We start from the raw sequence: 22,920 nt of genomic DNA on the forward strand, positions 1-22,920 counted from the left end.
CCGAGACCCCGGAGGAAGGAAGGAAGGCTGAGACGGGTGGGTTGGCAGCGTCACGCCTCCTTCCGCCGGGTTCGTTTTCATTGGTCCGTAGAGTCAGCTACCTGCCCTCTTTAATGGTCCGCTAAGCCGCTCGTCTTGCTGTGGAAGCGGGGGACTGGGCAAGCGCGGTGCGCTCCCCTTTGCCCAGTAGGTGGGGAACGCACAGGCAGGGCGCGCGCAGCTTCTGCATTGTGCTTCGCGCACCAGTTGGGGGCGGGCTTGGAGCAGCAGCAGCGGGGGAGCAATTCCCGCGGGGACCGGTGCGCTTGCACCTTTGCATGCCCGGACTTTGGGGAGGCTTATGGCAGAAGAGGAGGGACGAGGGGTGGGAAGGCGACAGCGCTGGGAGGCACAAGAGGCCAGCTGGCGGAGTGGGTGGGGACGTGGCTTAGCCCTTGGAATGCGCGGGGGGGGGGGGTGAACCACAGAGCTATGCAAAGCCGGAGGAGCGAAGAGGCCGCAGATTGCCCGTGCAATTTGCTAGTTTGCACGGGATGACATGAATCAAGAGTTTCCCCTTCTGGGTGCCCTTGTTTTCAGGGACACGCACAACCCTCAATAATCCCTGGTGCTCTTATCGCTGTTCATTCATGCATGGGAGATTGGGGGGGGGGTTAATTAAATAAAAAACATTATTTTAATTTAGTGCCCAAACAAGTGAGTGGATGCAGAAGAAGTTTCTGCGCTCCTTGTGTGGGCTTGGCTGGTCCGGCTGTTCTAGCACGCGTTGATGGACAGCTCGGCGTGCAGCCGGGCTCTGCTGCTCAGCCCCTTCCTTGCCTCTGCGCTGGGCTGGCTCCTTCCCTGGGAGGCGTGTTGCTGCAGCCGCTGATCGAAGGCTGAGGTCACCAGGCGGGAGGAGGGGACGGCAAGCGAGGGAGAGTCGCCCTCCGACTTGCCCAAACTTGCCCTGCCACTTTGCCTGGCTTCTTTCTGCAGCCCTCCGCGTCTAGGAGGACCACCGGGCTACGAAGAGCCGGTGCACCACCCACCCACACCGCGGTGAGTTTTGCTACTCTGGGCAGGCGGGAGGTGGAGTGGGGTTTGAGAAGTAAATAAATAGCTGGGTGGCGGCGACTGGCCCTTTATCATGTTTGTCTCTGGTTCGTTCCCAAAGCGACAGTCGGGGAACGTGGACAGAATCCGTAGCTGTCTATACCGGATCTGATTTCTTCGAATTAGAGAGAGGTGCAGGAGACGTCCCCAAGCAACGTAAAGCCTCTGTATCTTGATAACGGGGTACTGCGGATTCCTTTTAATCCTGGTTGGAACCTCCGCTGTAGTTGCGCCCTGGCTGGCGCTGATCCTAAGCGAGTACTTGACAGGGCTGTGCGCTTTTTGCTTTGACCCTCCTCCGCAAGTTAATGGGTCGCTACCCACTTTTTAAAGGGGCAAATCCCCACATAGCATCCTTTGAGTGTAAACACCTATCTGGTAAATTGGGGAAAGTGCTGATTCTTGCCACCTTGGTCTTCAGGAAGAAGGGCAGGAGAGAAATACAGTAAGTAAATTATTCCCCTTTCCTCCCCACACACATTATGTTCCACATTATTAATACAGCCGTACAGTATTGGTGGGCCAGCAAAAATTATTGCATGGCTTGAGACCTTTGGCGAAATTATTTGCAAGTCCAATATTGGTATGATGCCAATATTGGCTCTTAATTGCCCCGCCCCATCCCCCCAAAAAGACCATTTGCGCTTTTCATTTGTGCATCAAGAGTGCATACTTTCCATCATCAGAGTATGTATGCTATACATTTTGCATACAGCAGGCTATGAATGATTGCTTACATGACTCAGAAGGTTTTTTCTCTCTGGTAAGATTTGATTGCTTTTTGTTTTTTAAATCTTTGCTTTGTGTGGTTTGGCTGACTTGTTTGAGTATGCTATTTATTTAGCAAGCCCCTTTCTGGACCAGAACTGTTGAGCTTGCTGTATGCTGTCAGCTGAGTGGGGTACCCCAGCCAGATGGGCGGGGTATAAATAGTAAAAAAATTTATTGTTGTATAGACTGGTTTTACGGAGTCGGGAGGTGCAGATAACAAAACAACCCTGTTATGAGGCAGCAATTTCTCTCAATTTTAAGATGTTAAATAATACTAAAGTACAGGATTTTCTACTAGATTTGCACTAAATTCCTCAATTCAAGGTGCAAATCACATTCTTAATTCAAGCAGGAGGAGGATACTAGCATGAAGGCAAAGGAAGTTGCCTCTGCCTCTTCATTAATATAGGTAGCAAAGCATAGAGGCAAGTCCAGTGATTCTGAAGGATAAGAACATTTGCATAATATTGATTTGTCTACTTCTGTTATTTGGTATCTCTATTGGTTTTGTAGTGAAACTAGTGAATGTACACATGGTTGAGTCCTAGCAGACTGTCTCCCGGAACACAATATGTAGATAGGCAGAGCCTAGGAGCACTGGCAGACTTTGAGCTGTTTATTACTCAAATAATTTTGTTCTGAGTTCAAAGAGCACTAGTGCATCTAGAGGACTGCTTGCTGGATATCATACATTCATCTGTTGTTAGCTGGTCTTATATTTCTGCCTCCAACCATGCTACATAGCAATGATGTTACATTTCAAAACCTTGCATCACTGTACCTGGCTTTTAGAAAACTTGTTTGTTTATTCCCCCGTCTTGTGGCTAAGCTCCCCACAGACCAATTGATGAGGGTCTGGGCAGACCATTTATGTTTTTCCTAACTGTTGTAGCGATTGTGATGCGCTGTGTTAGACACTGTATGGCTGTTTTTACTATTATTGCATTTTATTGTATTACAATTTGAATGTTGTAGAATTCAAATTGTAACATAATAAAACATAAGCAATAAAAAAGCTGCCAAAACATAGTTAAAAATCAATGTGATTATTTAGTGAGGTAGACGTGTTGTTTCTCTCATCATTAGCCACCAATTCATAGGTGCTCCATAGACCACCTGACTGAAGTCCATGGACCATAGTTTGGGAATTCCTCACTCGGTCCCTGTGCATGCTTTCTTGGTGCCATCTGATCCCATCCACCATCTCACCTGCTATTCTCTCTCACCTCCACCAGATAATCAGTCTGTTTCATCGGACTCCTTCCTTTGCTGTGTTCAAGCATTATCTCACCTGTTCTCAAACAGCATCCGTTGGTTCACCTTTCCTCTCCAAGTCTTACCTTCTGGCTATAATGCTTGCAAAATCCTTTATATTGTATGCAAGTATACTGTTTCTAAGGCCTAGAAAAGACAGTTTCCTCTTGTGCAATAAAGCTGTGACTTGTTAGTGAAAGCTGTGCACTGTTATTGAAATAGCATGAACATAACCGTGCACTTTCAGTTGTGACTCATTAGGAAAATATTCTCTTGCCATTGACTGCCAGTCAGCTGTATGCAAGTTAAAAGTTGGCTCCTTGCCTGTTCCTGGCATTGGATTAGCAAATCAGAATTTAAAACGCTTGGAGTAGCTGACAAACCTACAGGTGATGGGAAGCATAATAAGGTCCAGCCAAAGGTTCCAGATTTCCCAAGGCTGATTTGTTAACAGATTGATACAGTTAAAAACCGAAAAGGAAGATCTGCTGTCAAAGGAATAAAGGTCTGAACTAACAGGGTGATTAGGGTGATTAGGAAGGAGAGGGCTTGGGGCTGAGTCAGCTATGAAACCGGCATCTGGCTCTGATAGTTGTCGTATGGCTGTTTGCCTAGGGTGTGGGCCTGTGGGCCTAGGACTAAAGACAACATGTTCATCTCTGTGGCATAATGGGTCAGTGCACCTGGCTGTTAACCCAAAGGTTTGCATTTCCCTCCTCAGTGTTAGATTAGAATGCTGCAGCTGTTTCATACATAATCAATTTGCATGTTGAGCTTCTACATTTACATAATATTCTATGGCTGTGCGCACACCATACATTTGAAGCGCGCGCACACCCCACACAGAGAATCCTGGGAACTGTAGTTTATCCCTCACAGAGCTACAATTCCCAGAGCTATGGTTCCCAGGATATTTTAGGGGAAGGTATGTGCTTTAAATATTCTTTACCCGTATGGTATGTATACAGCCTATATCAGGGAACAGCAAACTTTTTCAGCAGGAGGCCAGTCCACTGTCCCTCAGACCTTGTGGGGTGCCAGACTATATTTTTTTGGGTGGTGGGAATGAATGAATTCCTATGCCCCACAAATAACCCAGAGATGCATTTTAAATAAAAGAGCACATTCTACTCATGTAAAAACACACTGATTCCTGGACCGTCCGTGGGCCAGATTTAGAAGGCAGTTGGGCCGGATCCGGCCCCCGGGCCTTAGTTTGCCTACCATGGCCTATATCTATATGCAGCCTTTGCTAGATCTGAGCAGAGTGCACAGCCACACTCAGAATTCTCATATGTGGGAATGTCATCCAAATCTGTCAGGAAAGAAAAGCAGAAGTCTTTGGAGCTACATTATGCCACTATGCTACATTGGAGCACACCTTGGGGTCTTGGCTGTTGTAATACCCAGCGATGTGCTGTTGCCGCTAAGTCTGTCTTTCGGAAAGTCTGTGTTTTGCCAGAGTTTTATTGAAGAGCCTGATCAGTCGGCAGAAAGGAACTACTCCAGTATTCCTTTATAAAATTTATTTAATGGTAATGTTTGAAGTAGACAAGTCTTCTCCCTGTTCTCACTTAAACGAAATCACAGAGAAGGTCAGTGTGGGTCATTTAGGGACTGGTACTTCTAGTGACCTCCCGAGTCAAGAATTAACTGGCCTCCCCCCTTTTTTTTTTGCAGTTGAATAAGAGCAGCAGCCTGACTCCTTTGGGAAACAGGGTAAGGCTCTGGAGGGAACGATGCCACCAAAGCGCAAAGCCCCTGCCCAAACCAGGGCAGCAGCCAAGGGCAAGAAAGTGAAACAGGAGCCGGAGCTAAAGGCTGAACCTGAAGAAGACAGTTTCCGCTCCACCGTGGAGGCACTGAAGGCAGCTCCCAAAGAGAAGCTCAAGGCCAAAATTGACTCTGCCTGTCAGCTGAGCGACGTTGATAGCGCCAAGGTGAGAGCAAAGCTCTGGCTGAAGTGTTCCCTGTGCCCAGCATCCATTGGGGGGGTGGGAAAGGGGCCATTCCCCCTGTCAGCTGGCCCTGCAACGGGATAGTGTAGCATAATGGGAGTCCTCCTGTGGGCACCTGTGGTGGGGCAGTGAAGGTCAAAATACACACTGAATCTTGAGGCTTCTCTCTTTTCCTGAAGCTTCCTTTGCCTTCCTTTAGCAGGGCAACCAGGGCTGCATGTCCCAAGTCAGGCATAGGCAAACCTGGCCCTCCAGATGTTTTGAGACTACAATTCCCATCATCCCTGACCACTGGTCCTGCTAGCTAGGGATCATGGGAGTTGTAGGCGAAAAAACATCTGGAGGGCTGAGTTTGCCTATGCCTGACCCAAGTAGAGGAGGGGGGAAATTAATGGAACCAAAAATTTTCGTCCCCCCCCCCGCCCCTCCCCGCCAGAGCCTTATTAGGATTGGACAGTGTTCTGTCCTTCAGGACCCCTTCTGCCCATTTGTCTACTGCTTAGATCTTTTAGTAAAAACTACTAATCAAGGTGAGGATGCCATTGGGAGAGTCCAGCCAGACTAGGAATTTATCCTCTTGGATTCCAGCCTAGACTTTATTATAGCACTTGGTATTTGTTAGTTCTTGCAGTACTCTTTAAGTGCTGGGCTCTGATTGTCCTCCCGTTTTGCCACATGTCAATCACAGGCTGGAATTTAGCCACACAGAGGTTGCTGTGGGTGTCTTAGGGGCGTTCATGTTGCCTGTTATGATTTTAGATTCACGAGGACTACGACTGCATGCTGAACCAGACCAACATTGGCCACAATAACAACAAGTTCTACATCATCCAACTCATAGAACAGAATGGGAAGTACAGCTGTTGGAACCGCTGGGGCCGTGTGGTGAGTAGCTTGCCCTCAGGATGACCCCTGCAGTTGTTCTTTTCTCAAAAATCTGTGTGGGTGGGGGTCTTCATCTCTCTAAGACTGACACAATTATATACAGCTGTGGATAGTGATGCCTAGCACTGGAATAAAGGGGGAAAGATAGCCCAAACCTTAGCCAATTTAAAAGAAAGCTTTAACTCTTCCAGCAATGCTTCCTGAATGACATTTTGCAGAGCCATAACACATCCAGACCCTGTGCTTGCTATTAGTGTTCCTAGCCATATTTATTGCTTAATATTCCCCAGGTTGGTTAAAAGCTACAAGGTGGCGGGCCTAGCATTAAGAAAGTCTGGAAAATACCATTCCTCATTGACCATTGAGACACAGGAGAGAGTGAGTCAAGAAAGTCGAATGAGCAGGAGTTGGAACTAAGGAAAGGAATAGGAATAATTTCACATACATGACACCTAAGTGTTGGGGCCTCTGGGCACCATTTAAGTGGTACAAGATTCCCTGGGGTTAAGTGGCTACAGAGCTGAGATCATCCAGTTCTTATGTTGAAGCAGGCTGACTACTGCTGCTGCCATAAAACTGTTTACAAGGTTGTAAACACCTTTAGCCTGGTAATGTGGATTCTCGCTTCGCTTAGCCTGGAGCTGTTGGTATATCAGGTGCAGTGTTTCAGCAGACTTGTCACAGATAATGGTTTCACAAAATAATTGTCTTGGAGCAGTGTGTTACCACTTCAGGGTAATAGGTAGGATGGCCACAGTGTGCAGCTCTCTTGGTCTGCGGCTTCTGAGCATTTGCGATTGAGGGGAGGAAACAAGCCTTTTTCCAGTAGTAATAAAGTCCTGTGTTTCAGACCTTTGGTCTAATCCAGGTACGCTCTTCTAAAATGACTCCCTGTTGAGCCTGGAGTAGCCAAACAGGGTGCCCTCCATATGCTGTTAAGACTACAACTCCCATCAGCCCCAGCAAGTGTGGCCCAAAGGTCAGAGATCATGGAAGCTGTAGCATAGCAGCATCTTGAGGACACCATGCTTTGGGCTAATGGCACTGCCACACATTTCTCCCTTTTATTTGCCCTGCTTTCTTAATATTGCAAAACATTTTAAATTAACAAGGCGAAACACCATGGGCGCAGCCAGATTTATGTTTCGGGGGGCAGAACTGAGCTACCTGCGTTGCGATCAGTCAGTTAAGTGTTTTTATTTATTTACTTGATTTGAGAGGCAGCTGTCTCCTGGCTATGCCCTTGTGGAACACAGAACAGCAACAGTCACTAGATGTCAGAGGTGACCTGCAAGCCTGACTAGGCCCAGGGGGCCGTTTTAACCCAAACTGTGAAGAGGCAAAAGCGTTACTGCGAAGGAATGACTGGGAGCTTAAGCACACTTCCCATCCAGAGCTCGCTGGTGCAGCTCCTGGTGCTCTTGGCTCAAATAAGCTTGTGGGCACTCAGAGCCATCCCCCTGAAGTTTGTTTTGCAAGCTGTTTGCGTTTAATCTAGTAAGAGGCCAGTGACCTTGGAGAATCAATGCAAGGCAATTGTTTGCTTCTTCCAGACCTGTGTTGCAATGGCAAAATTGCACAAGTTCATTCTTCAGTTATCTATTAAAATTAGACATGAGCTTGCGGTAAACTAATCGATACAGAGAACATTGAGACAATGTGCTCTTGAGAAAGAAATGTTTACATCTTATGTTGATCAGGTTGTTGTTGTTGTTGTTAAATTGCAACGTAATTCAGCAGTTGAGATTTCCTAACAGCCATGGTTGCAATCCCACAAATGTCTTTTCAGAAGTCCCTTTGGATCAAGTGGGTCTTTGGTGGGTGTCTGACTGCAGCCTTAATTAATTTTCTCAGTAGAACTCCTAGGACGTGTCCTGGTTCCTAGGACGTGTCCCGGTTCCCCAAGCTGCAATTTTGTAACCAGGGCAATAGTGTTTGTTCAAGCTATAGGCAGAGATGGGAGACCTCAAGAGTGTCCAGGTTTGCTAAACTGCAGCTCCTGTCATCCCTGACAACCTATTGGGAGTTGGGATCCAGCATTTTCTGATGTGGGGGGGATCTCTTTTAAGGAACATTGGGTGGTATTCTACTAAGAGAGACTCAGAGTTGACCCCTTGAGATTAATGAACGTGACTAAGTTAGGACCATTCATTTCAAGACGTCTCCTCTGAGTAAAACTTTCAGCTGTGTGTCCAGCTTAAAGCAGCCTTTTATTGTAACCTGTGAGGCAGACATAAATGCAAGCTGATTAAGTTTGTCTTGACCTGATGTGCCCCCTTGGGTGAAACCCTCTTTATGTCAGGCCTTTAGACCCAAGTTCATTTGCCTACCTGACCGTTGAGGGTGTGGGTGGCTAGGATTGTTCTCTCCCAGTTGTCTTTTCTTCCTCCAAGGCTCGAGTTTCAAAAGGCTTTTATTCCTGGAATTAGGTTGTCATAACTTGGCAGGGACTCTGTGCTTGAGAACCTGAAGTGGGAGCTGTACTGAGTCATCCATCACAATAGGCTCTTTCCCGCCACCCTTTTGCTAATTTTCAGCACATGTCCTCCTCCCCTCTTGCTTTGTTTGCATACCAAATACACTCTACAGTGAGTGCCACATAGAGACACACTTTCTCCCCCGATCCTTGGGCTTTTAGGCGGAAACACAAAACATACTTCTCTGGAGACCAAGGTAAGGAGCTGAGGTTAGTAGCTAGCTTTCTCTTATTCCAGAGGCTAATAGCTCTGATAGGCCCATTGCTGTTCTTCAGAGAACGCAAATACATGCCTGTGTATTCCAGAGTGGCCCTCTATGCTCTAGCTGGGGTGGCGGGGAAGGAAAAAGATCTTATAAGTTGATGCTAGGAAGAAATCTCATGGCTGCTGTCAAGGAACATCCAAGCCAAAAGAAACCCCTTCTGAATAATTTGACATAAAGAGAGATGGCAAACAGAAACTAACAATAGCTTTAACTTTCCGTACTTGCTGTAGCTGACATTATAGTAGCATGGCTGCAACCTTCTCCATGAGGAGCAGATGAACAAACCAGCTAACTTAGCCACTCCTGTGGTTTTAGCAGTTGCCGATAAGAGCAATTAGATGCATTTTTCCCCCATGCTATTTTTATAGTCTGTCTACGTAAGGCTTATACAAACTGCTTCCCTACTTTAGCTTAAGACCAAATAATAAAGGAATTCCTTTTGCTCCATCCTAATTCATTGGCAGTGCCCCAGTTAACCTCAGTGCTTTCAGCTCAGCTTCTTTTGTCCCTGGAATCTGGATTCTCAGCAACTGTGACTTTTTCTGTTTCCTAGCTCTCCCATCACTCTCTGCTTGTTTGCCAGCATCATTTATATGTATGATTCATCATTCCAGCCTCCTAGTCAATCAGAAAGACAGTAGAAGCCAACTCCAGACACAGGCACACTGTAAATTTAGGTTTGCACAATGAAAGTGGATTCAAGTGCTCAGGTGCAACAAAACCACTTTTTTAAATGATATAGATACAGATAAAGATATATAAATGTCTTTCGCAGTTAGGAAAGTGACAGGGAAATGCACTATAAAGTGTTGGATAACAACAGATGGACAGGCAGGCATATGACTTCCCTGCAAACAGATAAGGATGAATCCTCATTGTCATATAATCAGAAGGATTTGTTTGCAAGCAAATTGAGATGAATGCTCAATAAACAGGTTGTCGGGAGGAGAACACAGTTTTGCTAAGTTACTCTCTCCCACACACACACACAGACTCACACATGGACATGGTAGCTAAGCTTCATTCCACCCGCAGGTTAGTTTCCTATGCTGACCTGTTGCACCTTCTACAACCTTTTGAGTCCCCTGGCCAGAACTGCCTCCATAAACAGATGACAAAGGTAAAGATAAAGGGACCCCTGACCATTAGGTCCAGTCATGACCAACTCTGGGGTTGCGGCGCTCATCTCGCTTTATTGGCCGAGGGAGCTGGCGTACAGCTTCCAGGTCATGTGGCCAGCATGACTAAGCCGCTTCTGGCAAACCAGAGCAGCACACGGAAACGCCGTTTACCTTCCCGCCAGAGCAGTACCTATTTATCTACTTGCACTTTGAAGTGCTTTCGAACTGCTAGGTTGGGAGGAGCTGGGACCGAGCAACAGAAGCTCACCCCGTCACGGGGATTCGAACCGCCGACCTTCTGATCGGCAAGTCCTAGGCTCTGTGGTTTAACCCACAGCGCCACCCGCGTCCCTTGTAAACAGATGACAAGCATTCAATAAAAACTAATAAAAATTTCCTTTACAGTAGGGAAAAAATGCGTATAAAATATTTAAAGAGGAACAATATGTACAGCTGTTTACATACCCATGCTAAAAACCTGAAAGCCAAGTTGATTAGAGGACCTGGTACAAGAAGAATATATGGCTCTAGGAGGTGCATCCCAAACCTTGTAGAACAGTGCAAATCAGTAGGATAATTTTATTGTCATATGCCTTTGCTTTTGTTGGAGAGAGATTCCAATATTTGGGAACAGATGCTGATCTGAGAAAATTCCAGGCAAAATGAGAAAGGGAGAAGGAATGGAGAGAGAAAAAAGAAATATAGAATTAGGCACATGTTATTAGCTACTTCACTAAAACTTTTATGAGAATCTTGAGGTGCTGTAAGAAATAGAGGTAACAGGAAAAATAGAGAATGATTTTATCTACTCTGTAAGTCTCTTGCAGTGCACTAGGGTAATGATAAACAACGTCTACTCAGGAGTAAGTCCCAATGAGTACAATAGGGCTTGCCCCTAGGTAAGTGGCTAGAAGATGGCAGCCTCAAATGCTAAAATGGCTCTTGGGCAGTATTTTTCTCTTTCTTTTTGTAAAAGCATCTCTGAGACATCCAGGTGATAAATCTGTGTACCTCCAGACTCCAGCTGCTAATGACCTAAATTGAGTTTCCACTCTGGAGGCACTTTATATTTATTACAATTCATCGTTGCTCAGACATCAAGAGAAGTCACTCCTGGATTATTTTCACCTTTCTAAAATATGCTGCACTTACTGAAGGTGGGGCAGGATGGAGGATCAAACACCCTAAGACTGGGAGCAAAGAATGCAAATGGGACTAAATGGGCAAGGAAATCTACCTCCACTTCAAAGTGGAGATTAAGGACTTCAGGGAACCGTTGTGTACAACAGAGAAGCCTGCACCAGAGACTCACTGTGCGTGCAATTGGCAGGCTCTCTGTTTCCTCTGCGAAGGGCTGAAGCTTGGTGGAAGAACGTGTATCAAAGGCTGGATTGGTGGATTGTGCTTTCTACAAAGAGGTTGTGACCCCTTCAGAACCAATATATGCCAGCAGACAAGATGATGCAAGATGTCCTTCTAAAGTGTACAATTGCATGCAAGGACATGTCCCCCTCTATAGGTTACCCTACTTTGTGGAAGGTATGAGTTTTCCTGCCTGTGAGGATGGCCGTGTCCCTGCCCATCCTTTCCTGCCCTTCTTTCATTGCAGGACTAAGAAAGGAAGCACAAGATACGTGGGAGAAGATGCAGAAGTTTCTGTCTCTTGCTGATGTGTGTTTCCTTTCCTCTCGTTGCTCGCAGGGAGAAGTAGGGCAGTCAAAACTCAACGCCTTTCCATCCTTGGAGGCGGCCAAGAAGGATTTTGAGAAGAAATTTCGGGATAAGACCAAGAACAGCTGGGGTGACCGGGAGAACTTTGTGGCTCACGATGGCAAGTACACCTTGATTGAGGTGCAACATGCAGATGATGAAGAGGAGCAGGAGGTGACTGTGAAGGTACTGAGCCAAGGAATACACTGGGAGCAGACTGGCACACTGGGGAGAGGCATAAGTCAGTGCAAAACAGCAGAAAGAAACAAAGCCTAATTGCAAACAGTCTAGACTAATACATTTAAAATTAGGTTAGCTGATTTGCTGGCAGTGCAATCCGACTTGCAAGAGAGTCCTATTGAATTGAATGCAACTTCTCTGTAAACATACCTAAGATTGCACGGTAAATCAGTATGGTAAAATAAGTAACAGTGCTTCTTTATCAGTCGTCCCAATACTTTGACACACAGTATCCAGAACACGCTAAGCCCAGGAGTGGGTTTACTTCTTATTCATTACTGTCCATATGGTTTTTTGGTTCTTTCAGAACATATGGTGCTGTGGACTTTTTGAAATGAAAGCACAAAGTTCAGGGAAGAGACCTGGGATATGTCTGGGAGAATCTGGTCCCTGTCCTTGCATACCCATACACACACCATAGCTTTGGCCCAAGGACCAATGGGAGGCATCATTTGGAGAGCCAGATGGTTGATCCCTGGGCATTATAGCACCAGGCACCTCCTGTGGGCCGACCAGTGACTGAAGGAGTTCAGCATAGCATTAAGCATCTCTGCTTGCCTGATTGAATTATCTTCCCTTTCCTCTCTCTCACCCACTGTTCCAGGGGTTCCCCTGATGCCCATCAGACCCAGGGGTGCCGGGGGAGGGAAGGAGGTGGAAAGCCCCATTGCGCTAGCGAAAGTACTTGGGTGGGCTTCAACTGGCGGGACTACTTAGCTGAATCTGGCGCTGAGAGTGCCAGATGAGTTCTGCTGGTGTGCCTGCACAGCCCCAACCAAGCCGCCATTCTGTCTCTGCCCCACACCATTAGTAAGAGGCAACAGTGCTGTCAGTAGCCGGGCAGAGCGCTATCACCTGGTTAAGGCTCCTGGTTGAGGCTGTGTGCGATCTTCGATCACCAATCCAATCCTCACAAAGTTATCCTAGCAGCCTAATCACAGTCCATCTCCCAGTTATCAGTGATTTAGAGGACTCCTGCAGGTTTTCAAGGTCTGTGTGAGTTAGAGAACATAGATAATCTCTTGTAGTGAGTGAACTGCGTCAGGGTTGGTGAAGTTAATGGAAGTCAGTTAGCATTTCCATGTGCAGGTCCATTTGCTCAAGGGTGTTTGCTTAAGTCCTGTTATTTTGAAAGGTGTTCACTGCCAGGTAAAAGCTTGTGTGTCCTACTGTGAATCTAAGGGTGAAGTTCAGCCCCACTAGAAGAAGCTGAATTGTGTGTATATCCAGACCCAGGTTGGTTCTTTGCTGTTTCCAAGGTGGACAGTGTAGATGGAGTGAAGCTATCCAAGCAAAGGATACGGCCCTGCACCTTGGACAAGCCTACTCAGGAGCTGGTCTCGCTCATCTTCAGCAATGACATGTTCAAGGATGCCATGCAGACCATGAATTTAGGTAAAGGGTCAAGGGATCTTTTGGTGGTGGGTTGGGTTGTTGTTGTTGTTGTTTGCTTTGCAGCAGGTGGGAGAAGCACCCAATGGCTTCAAGTTACAAGAAAGGAGAGTCCGACTAAACATTAAAAAAAACTTTCTGACTGTAAGAACTGTTTGGCAGCGGAACAGACTCCCATGAGAGGCGGTGGACTCTCCTTCCTTGGAGGTTTCTAAGCAGAGGTTGGATGGCCACCTGTCATGGCTGCTTTAGCTGAGATTCCTGCATTGCAGGGTCTAGATGACCCTGGAGTCTCTCCGAACTCTATGATATATCCATCTTGCCTGCTCTTGGCATCAAACATACATTATCTGTTTATTGTGGTTTGCTATCCATTTGGCTAATAGAGAAAGCTGGTATATATAGTTGTAACAACATCAAGCTAAACCAGTTAGTGAGAGAAAACTCGGTTATGGGGAGGAGGGAGATGGAGAGAAGTTCAGGTCACCTGTACTGTTGAGATTTGATTCTTTGGTCCTTGGTCACAAATGAAGACCAACCTGGGAAGAGCAGAAAGTGGTTCGGTTATAGAGTGAAAAGGGGCATGAATTGAACTAAGTACTGTAGTGGCGTTCTGATCCGGGTGGTTTCAGCTACTGATTTGTAGGATTCTTGGAAGTCCACAGAGTTGTTACACTGATCTCTGCCAAACTTCCTCATGTCACCCTTTTTAATCCCCTTTCCCAGATGTGAAGAAGATGCCCCTGGGGAAACTGAGCAAGCAGCAAATTGCCAAAGGCTTTGAAGCTCTGGAGGCCATTGAGACAGCACTGCAGAGGCAGCCGCCTTCGCAGAAGCAGCTGGAGGAGCTCTCCTCTCGCTTCTACACCATCATCCCCCACAACTTTGGCCGGGCTCGGCCTCCACCCATCAGCACTCAGGAGGTTGTCCAAGCCAAGAAGGACATGCTGCTGGTAAGGAGCTCCGAGTACTGGGCCAATCCCCCCGCCATTAGAGCAAGAGACATCTCTGCGCTGTGGAAGGCTCCGTCAAGAGTCCTGCATGCTCAGACTGAGACCAAGGTCTTGCCTACGCAGCAATGAAGTATCCTCGCTGCCACAAAAATTCTGTACTGCTACGCTTCCTTACCTGCTCTGACAGCCACAGGTTCTGTCTGGGGCCCAAAGCTGCCCAATGACCCTGTCAAATGAGAAAAATGGTGTGTGGGTAATTGGCCAGAAATGTGTTTTAAATGTTTGAGAGAGAGCTCCAGTGGCCATAGGTTCTGCTCACTTGGTCCCATGCTGTGTCTATTGCACAGTCTTTTTCCACTTGTGCTAAAAGATAGCAGACTAAATATTTTAATATTAAACATAATAATGGAAGCCTTTATAACAGTTCAATTTGCAGTGTTTAGTAAAGGTAAAAAGGTAAAGAACCCCTGTTGCTCTGTCTCAGCTACTGCAGTGTTTAGTACTATAGGAATGAGAGCTGAGACCACAACAAAAAGAAAGGAACATAGGAATCTGCCTTATACTGAGTCAGACCATGAATCCATCTAGCAGCTGAGTACTGCTGACCCTGAATAACTGCAGCTTCCCGGGGTTTCAGATGGGAACATTCCCAACCCTACCCGGAGATCGAACCAGGGACCTTCTGCTTGGAAAGCAGATGTTCTACCATTAAGCCATAGCCTTACCTGAAAACAATGGAAACACAGAAGCTGCCTTATGCCAAGTCAGACCTTTTGTCCATGTAGCTCCATGTTGTCTACACTGATTGGCAGCAGCTCCCTGTGATGGACCATCTGCATGCAGCTGTTCTGCCAACAAGCTGCAGCCTTTCAAAACTGAAGGGTATAATCTTGAGAACTCACAAAACAAAAAGGCCAATAACTCTGGTCCAGTTATGATTTTGCACTATAAGCCCTCAGTACTCAAAATGGCTGCTTAGTGGGTGCAGCCTTCGGGGTTAATAATCGCTTCCACTCTTGAGTTCAAGAGTCTCTCTTTCCTCATTTCATTTCATTCGTTACATTTCTGTGTGGCATTTCACTCACACAATTGACAAAGCAGCTCACAAACAATAAACGGCAATAACATAATAGAACATCGCAATTAAAACATAAATCATATAAAATAACAAATCCTCAGTTAAAGCAATTAGAAATCTTCTGTAAAACAACCACCTTTTATAAAACACTAACAAAGCAACTCAAACATAGCCAAGCAGCACAACCACAAGTCATAGTATAAGATTCACAAAGCACTACAGCATTCATAATCTACAAAACAATATTAACATTAGCAAACTAACAACCAAAAACAAAGAAACACTATTGAATTCATTCATTCTCTCTCTCTCTCTCTCTCTCTCTCTCTCTCTCACACACACACACACACACACACACACCACCCCCAATAGCAATATTGAAAACATATGAAAAACCTTAACCTTCTCCCCTTTTGATTTCAAGCTAGAGCACCAATGAGATTTCCCTAGCTGAAATGGGCTACCAATAGCACAGTCCTAGATATGTTTACTTGGAAGTGAGGCTCACATAGGATGGCAGTGTAAGCATCAAATGGTTCCTCCCACCACCAGTGTTTGTGAAGATTGGTTCCCTTTCCTGATAGGTACTGGCAGATATTGAACTTGCCCAGAGTATGCAGGCCCAGAAGAAGAAGGAAGAGGAAGAAGAGGAGGAAATGAAGGTGGAAGAGGTCCCACACCCAGTGGACAAGGACTATGGGCTCTTAAAGTGCGAACTCACCCTGGTAGACCCATCATCAGAGGATTATAAGGTAGGGTTACCCTAACAGGAAGCTTCCCAGTCTGGTTGCTGTGGTACTGTAGGGTACTATGCATGCCCCTGCGTTGGAAGCGCAGGACCTCTGAAAAGTGGGGGCAACATGCAGGGGGGAAATGTTGATTCTCTGCACTTTCCATTTTCCTCTGTCTGCCTCAGTGCTTTAATGATCACTTTCTTCCTCTGCTTCTCTCCTGCTCCCTGCAATTAGCTGATTGTAAACTACGTAGAGAAGACAGGCTGCACTTATCGGAAGCTTCAAGTCCTGAACATCTGGAAGGTGAACAGAGAGGGCGAGGTAAGGTCAACTGGCAGGGCCCCTTCCCTTCTGTTAACTGACTGTGTGTACTTCTGCCAGTTGCCTGAAATTGGCTTCTGTCTTTGAGCAAAACCACCCAGAGCATCTCACTTTGCAGCTGCCTCTGGCACCACACAGAATAGACCTAGGAGCATAGCAACAAGGAAAGGCCCTGAATGGCGGTTCCTGGCTTATTCTCCTTTGGTTCCAGCAGTGCCAGGGTCCCTTGTGGAACATAGGAAGCTGCCTGAAATGGAGCCCTTTGAGCTCAGAATTCCAGCACTGGCTGGCAGTATCTCTCCTGGGTTTTAGGCAGGGGTCTCTATGGGACCTTTTACATGCAAACCATGGGCTCTCCTACTGAGCCTCATCCCTTCCCCCATTGTGCTGGTCGGCACCCCTTGGCATCTGTTGGTCTGTATAGCAGCAGGGCCCATAATGAACCTAGCAGGTGCTTTTGTGTAAAGAGCTACAGCCCTCTGTTAGTAGCGAGGTATCACTCACAGCACTGCGGGTGCCAGCCAAAGCAGACCGATGCTATCTAGAGAACTTGTATGTTGTGGGGCAGTGTCCAAATGTCATCAGTGGTGCTGAAGGTGCTCCTGGGATGTAGTTGAGAAAAGGCAGCTTTGGATTCCCAAGACCCAGAGTGGCTGCATGGGGGCAGAAGAGACCAGAGGACCTCTAGTCCAGCTACAACCCCAAAGGAGGACTCTTTGCCTCTTAACACAGCATTGTCACTGTAGATCAGGGATGGGGAAACTCAGGTCAGGGGGAAGCAGGGGGACGTGGCTCTCCATGCTTCACTATCTGACCCCAATTTATGCGAGTGAAAATACAACCAGCAACTGAAGGAGAAAGCGTCTTCCCCACTTCCTTTTCTGTAAAGGTGTCTCCTCTGGTAGGTGGTAGGTTGGTGTTGGGAGGGAGTGGGAAGGACACATTCTCATCAGTTCATGCTCCATAGGCGCCCTGCTACACATGGCTGACTAGTCACAGTTCAGCTTTGCGGTGTGTGCAAGCCATGCTCAGCGCTCTCAAGAGAAGGCTTATCTTGCTGCCCATAAGCATAAAATTGCACCCTTCACATGGAGGGAGAGCTCTGCTTGCTGAACTTCTTTTTCTATCCCTACCCCATTCTGCTAACAGGGCAACCGTTTCAAGGCTCACGGCCACCTGGAGAACAGGCGACTGCTTTGGCACGGCACCAATGTGGCTGTCATTGCAGCCATCCTGAAGAGTGGTCTACGCATCATGCCACACTCCGGCGGGCGTGTGGGCAAGGGCCTCTACTTTGCATCGGAGAACAGTAAATCGGCAGGATACGGTGAGGCAACCAACACTCTGTGCTCCCTTTGGGCTGCAAGGGCTGCCTCCCCTCTTGTTCTTTCCACCGTTTTCTCAGTGGTTTGCTGCCTTTCTCTGCTGCTGCTGCTGCTGCTGCTGCTGCTGCTGCTGCTGCTGCTGCTTCTCTGGTCTTAATAGTGGCAGGGCAGAAGGCAGGTCCATACAGATACCCCTGGTCCATGTCAACATGCTTTTAAAAGCTGCCACTGCTACTTTTCGCATATATAGATATAGATATGAGAAAGGGAGGTAAAACTGAAAAGTGTGCATTTATATGCCTGTATTTACCGTATTTTTCACTCTATAAGACACACTTTTTCCCCTTCAAAAATTAAGGGGAAATGTGTGTGTGTCTTATGGAGAGAATGCAGGCTCCTTGGCTTCAGCGACAGCAACGCGAAGCCTCCGAAGCGCAGAGGAAGAGCTCCCCCCGCACTCCGGAGGCTTTGCGTTGCTTTCGCTGAAGCTGCCTGAAGCCCCCGGAGCGCAGTGGGAACTCCCGCTGCGCTCCAGGGGCTTCAGGCAGCTATCCGCAAGCCTTTGGGGCACAGCAGGAGTTCCCGCTGCGCTCCGAAGGCTTGTGGATAGCCGCCTGAAGCCTGGAGAGCGAGAGGGGTTGGTGCACACCAATCCCTCTTGCTCTCCAGGCTTCGCTTCGCTCGAGAGGCGCTGCCCAGTTTTCCTTCTCTGCGCAGCGCCCATTCAGTGAAGCGGGAGGTGAAATGGAAGGGGCTCCATTTCTCCTGCTGCTTCGCTGAAGGGGCGCTGAATGGAGAAGCGAAGAATCTTTTCCCCCCTGTTATCCCCCTTCTATGGTCCTGTGCGTCCTATGGTCCGGTGCGTCCTATACAGTGAAAAATATGGTAACTATTTCCATTAAGTGATCCTGGCTGTGTCCCTTCTAGTGCTTTCCACAAGCACTTAGGTCTTTTGTAACCTTGTAAACTGGAAATGAACCTTAGAGGCTTCTAGCACCAATTGGGTGAAAACTTGTTCCAGATTGGAGAATGTACACCATGGTGGTCTTTGGCTTTGCTCTAGCGGAAAGCACATCCTCTTCCAGAAGCAGGGCATCCCGTTTTTTTGCCAATCCATACTACTTGGATAAGACCACCCCAGCCCACTGAAAAAGTGCTTTTGACAGTTATGGGACAGTCCAGAACAGCATGGGATGTGGCGCAGCAGGCTACTAGCAACTTTTATCCTGCTGAAGATCTAGGACTTGTGCATGTCTGTTTGGACCAATACAGAGTATTGGTGCTCTAGCCATTCCTTCCTCATAGAAGTTGGAAATGTCCAAATTAGCAGCCCCAGTTTGAAAGAGCAACTTCCTTGCTTTCATCCTATGCCATTCAGGAGGATGAAACCTGAGGTTGCATTTTTGAAGAGGATATTGGCAATGCCATCTGAAAACAATACTATCCATGATGGGATCTGTCTGTCCTGTTCAGCAGAGGTTATTATTATTTTTTTGAAAGCTGGAATATGTTCGTGATATATTCATCCTCCTACTTTCCTAATCCCACTGGATTTGTGTGCCTATGTGAAGTAGAGCACAAGGAAGGATACGGTACAGTGTATGCAACTCGAGCAGGGTAACTGCTGTCCATCACTTTAACCACTGGGACCTCCTTTTCCTTCCTCCCCCCCAGTTGGCACCACCTCCAATAGGGTGGGGATTATGTTCCTGAACGAGGTGGCCCTTGGCAAAGAGCATCACATCACCCAGGATGACTGTTCGCTCCGCAAGCCCCCAGACGGTTATGACAGTGTCGTGGCCCGCGGCGTGACTGAGCCAGGTAAGCCTGAAGGTTGGAAAGAAACAGTTGTGATGTTTTGCAGCCTGTTAATCGTATGCTAACCTCCCTCTCGCTCTCTTTGTTTCTGGCTTGCTGTGCTATCCCCAGACCCTGCGCAGGATAAAGAGATAATCCTGGATGGGAAAAAAGTGCTGGTATCCCAAGGAAAGCCTGTTCCTATGGCTAAGTACAAGAGCTCCTGCTTCTCCCAGAGCGAGTACCTGATCTACCAGGAGAGTCAGTGCCGCATTCGCTACCTTATTCAGCTCCGCTTCTGAGGCGTTTCTTGAGCGGCTCGCCTGCTGGGCCCCGCCTATGCAGCAAGGAGGTCCTCGTCTGCCCAGCACTGAACAGGCACGTGACTGTGATATGGCAGTCCGCAGTCAGACTGCCTTGGTGTAGCCAGCCATGTTTGTCAGCTCTTAGTGGTTCACTCAGGAATTCTGGGGTCCCAGCTGGGCTGAGGAAAGCAGAACCACGCTCCAAGTTCGTTTTAGGACTGTGTTAGGCTCCGTAATACAGATGAAAGTCTGACAAGGGGAAGACAACCAAATGCTGACAAGTGGCACCTCCTCCTTTCAGAGCACTTTAAGGCCTGTAAATAAAAGAATGTATGTTAAGCCCACCTAATGTCTTTCCTTCCCTGTTACTGTCTACCTGGGCACATAGCTAATATCCACGTATATGGCCCACCCACTGCAGAAGTCAAGGTACACAGGGAGGCTAAATGAAGAAAAGGAATCTCTGAAGGCTGTGACTGGGTTCAAACGTGGCATGCTCAGACACGAACGCAGTTACACCCCACTGCACTAAGTGTCCTAAACCAGGCATGGCTAAACTTGGCCCTCCAGCTGTTTTGGGACTACAATTCCCATCATCCCTGACAACTGGTCCTGTTAGCTAGGGATGATGGGAGTTGTAGTCCCAAAACAGCTGGAGGGCCAAGTTTGGCCATGCCTGTGACCTAAACCCACTGTAGTTACATCTTCCGCTAAGTAATCCAGCAGAATTTGTATGATATGCTGCTGAGTCATACTGAAACGTTGTATTCCTTTGTGCGTTCCTTGAGGTAAATGGGTTGTCGCACATCTGGCAAATGGGCGGGGGGAATATGGGGTGGGTTTTTGTTGTTGTTTCCTCCATGTGGTCAAGGAACTGCTACTGCATTTACTTTACTTAAAATATTTCAACCCACCTGTTGTCACAATGCAATGCCGCACCGAGAAGCAATAATGAAAAATGTGAACAGGAAAATTAAAGGAGAGGATAAAACTCGCCCCAGGAGCAGCAACAACAATAATAATCAAAATCCAGCCAGGCAATCAATTTCCTGTAAAAGGCCTGTTCGAATAGGTGGGTTTTCACTGTGTACAAGGGCAACAAAAGAGAATGTTTGCACCAGAGACTCTGCAGCCACTGTGCACTTTCTGTTTCCATTTGTCCTCGGGAAAACTTAAGGAAGATCTCCAGCTTGAATTTCTCTGTTGATTGAACTAAAGGTGTGGTTTACTTATTTTTTATTAGCCTCATACATGGCATTGCTTGAGAATTCTAAGAAACAAACAAACCAAAAAATCAGTTCACACATTCATCTTGATCCAAAAGTGTGTCCAATGGTATCTTTTTCTTACTTTGGGGTTTTTGTTTTTAATTTAAATGCAATACATTAAAAAGTGAGCTTTTTGAAATAAAAACAGAGGGTATAGAGTATCACTATGTTAATTGTTAACAATTACAGTTTTTAAGCTACTGTATTTTGTATAAATGAGATCTAAATTTCATTTTACTTGTCCATGGGAAGTCTACATCTTTCAGCAATCCATACTTATATAGAACCATACATTGATCTTTCCAATGCAGCAATATCAGTCTTTTGGCCATAGTAAGGGCATTTATGTTGTCCAGTCGTCAAATTCCATATTGTATGTATGTAGTTCAAAATAGTATTGTCCTGACAATTTTAGCTTCTTTCATCATCATATTTATATGATTCACTACTTTCACCCAAACTTAGTATAGGACATTATAAAAACATGTGTTTAAAAGAAGCATCATCTTTATTGCTTCTCCAACAAAATACTGTCTTATACAAAAGAAAATAATAATATTTGTATAGAAAAGGATTGTAATATCAGTCGTAATATAAGGTCCACTGACACATTTGTTATAGAAGTTAAAATAATAATCCCATTGTTGAGGCAATATAGGAACCTCCCATTCGTTATTCCATTTATTTCTTAATATCAAATTGACTTATTTATAATAAATATCTATAAAAAGTAATCATAGATTTTTTAGTTTTAACTAACTTAACCAGTTCTAGTATTTCGGGTGTCTCAGAAGCTGAAAATGCTGCTGGTCCAAACAAAGATGTTAACAAATGTAGCAGTAGATATTTCCATTGGGTTACATCCAATAGCTGATGTTTATTTCATAACATGGCGTATGTTAAAAATTCATCTTCATTATCTATCAGTTGATCCAAAGTCAACATGCCCGCTTCAATCCAATTGTATCTGAACACAGATGAAAACCTGCTCTTTGATCTTGGGAACCATCCTGAAATACTTGATTACAGGATTGTAAGAGGTGTGCCTATTTATACTGAACCAACAGCTTTCCATAATATATAGTTGTATATATATTATTGGAGGATATGGGCATACTTGCACAAATGGGCTTGGCTGTCACACAGTCCTTAAATATTTTGTATGCACAAAATGGTACATACAACAGTTTAGAAGGCATACTTGAACACTTTGGAGAAAGAGCTTGAACTTTCCTGGCAATCTCTTCTGATTTGGGAGAATTGCTATCGTATTCCTGCATACGCTTTTCTCAGGAAGGAAAAAACACTGTATTAGAATGGAATGCCACCATGAGGCTTTTTCTAGTAACTGTTTTATGTAGGGGAAATGGATACATGTGTGTTTTCCAAGGATGGCCATAAACTCCTGGCCTTAGATTGAGGAGAGGAATTTGTGCCCCTCCTATCATTCCTGACCATTGACCATACTGCCTGGGGCTGATGGAAGTTGGAGTCTGACCACATCTGAAATGTCACAGGTTCCTCGTCTCTGCCTTTAGATGGAATGATAGGAAAAGTATATGGCTTACTCTGAGCTTGGACAAGTTAAGCAAGTTGTCAGGAATTCTTCAGCTGTGACTCCTGCATTTCAGGGGGTTGGGCTAGATGACCCTCCAGGTCCCTTCCAACTCTACAATTGTAGAAGCTGGTGTAGGCCAAGATGAGGCTCACTCTACGCTTCTCCCAATTCTGCCCTTTTTTAAAATAAAAAGGATGAACGACTTCCGGCGAGGCAGCATGGAGGCTGCAACAGCAGAAAAGAGCTCCTGAAGCCAGCCAGAGTAAAATCTGTCTGGCCGACTCCTGGGCTCCCAGGACTGCTGCCGCCAGCACCGCCAGCGGAGAGGAATCGGGGTGCCTGGGGAGCCTATCAAAGGAGCCAAAACACCCCCCACGACCTTGATTGAGCCGGAAAGGCACCCGACCACACCC

The 22,920-nt window shown here is 46.4% G+C and overlaps 1 protein-coding gene and 1 long non-coding RNA gene across 3 annotated transcripts; one reads left to right on the top strand and one right to left on the bottom strand.

Annotated features, from left to right (window-relative positions):
* Positions 1-184: 184 nt before the first annotated feature.
* Positions 185-20,803, top strand: PARP3 (poly(ADP-ribose) polymerase family member 3). Of its 2 annotated transcripts, none has more exons than XM_080996448.1 (11): positions 185-1,041; positions 4,801-5,060; positions 5,838-5,963; positions 11,528-11,722; positions 13,036-13,171; positions 13,895-14,121; positions 15,784-15,951; positions 16,168-16,254; positions 17,404-17,581; positions 19,254-19,400; positions 19,509-20,803. In XM_080996448.1, exons 2-11 carry the CDS (start codon positions 4,860-4,862, stop codon positions 19,676-19,678), a joined length of 1,635 nt encoding a protein of 544 aa, XP_080852574.1. In that variant the 5' UTR covers positions 185-1,041; positions 4,801-4,859; the 3' UTR covers positions 19,679-20,803. The 2 variants fall into 2 exon arrangements, with proteins under 2 accessions (XP_080852574.1, XP_080852575.1); XM_080996449.1 differs by lacking the exon at positions 185-1,041 and adding an exon at positions 1,158-1,540.
* On the bottom strand, positions 5,985-15,777 carry LOC308472039. Its single transcript, XR_013983258.1, has 4 exons — positions 14,297-15,777; positions 13,656-13,707; positions 8,294-10,468; positions 5,985-6,088 (listed from the first exon to the last, which is right to left on the bottom strand). It is a non-coding gene; the product is annotated as an uncharacterized lncRNA (long non-coding RNA).
* Positions 20,804-22,920: the final 2,117 nt, after the last annotated feature.

The sequence above is a fragment of the Podarcis pityusensis genome (assembly GCF_964106645.2).
Source record: "Podarcis pityusensis genome assembly, chromosome: 2".
In the NCBI taxonomy this organism is placed as follows: Eukaryota; Metazoa; Chordata; class Lepidosauria; order Squamata; family Lacertidae; genus Podarcis; species Podarcis pityusensis.

What these genes read in the sequence shown, in the direction of transcription:
- PARP3 (XM_080996448.1), top strand. Translation starts at nt 4,860, where the DNA reads ATGCCACCAAAGCGCAAAGCCCCTGCCCAAACCAGGGCAGCAGCCAAG. An exon ending in GCGACGTTGATAGCGCCAAG is followed by an intron (nt 5,061 to 5,837) that starts GTGAGAGCAAAG and finishes TTATGATTTTAG; the next exon opens with ATTCACGAGGACTACGACTG. An exon ending in AGGTGAACAGAGAGGGCGAG is followed by an intron (nt 16,255 to 17,403) that starts GTAAGGTCAACT and finishes TTCTGCTAACAG; the next exon opens with GGCAACCGTTTCAAGGCTCA.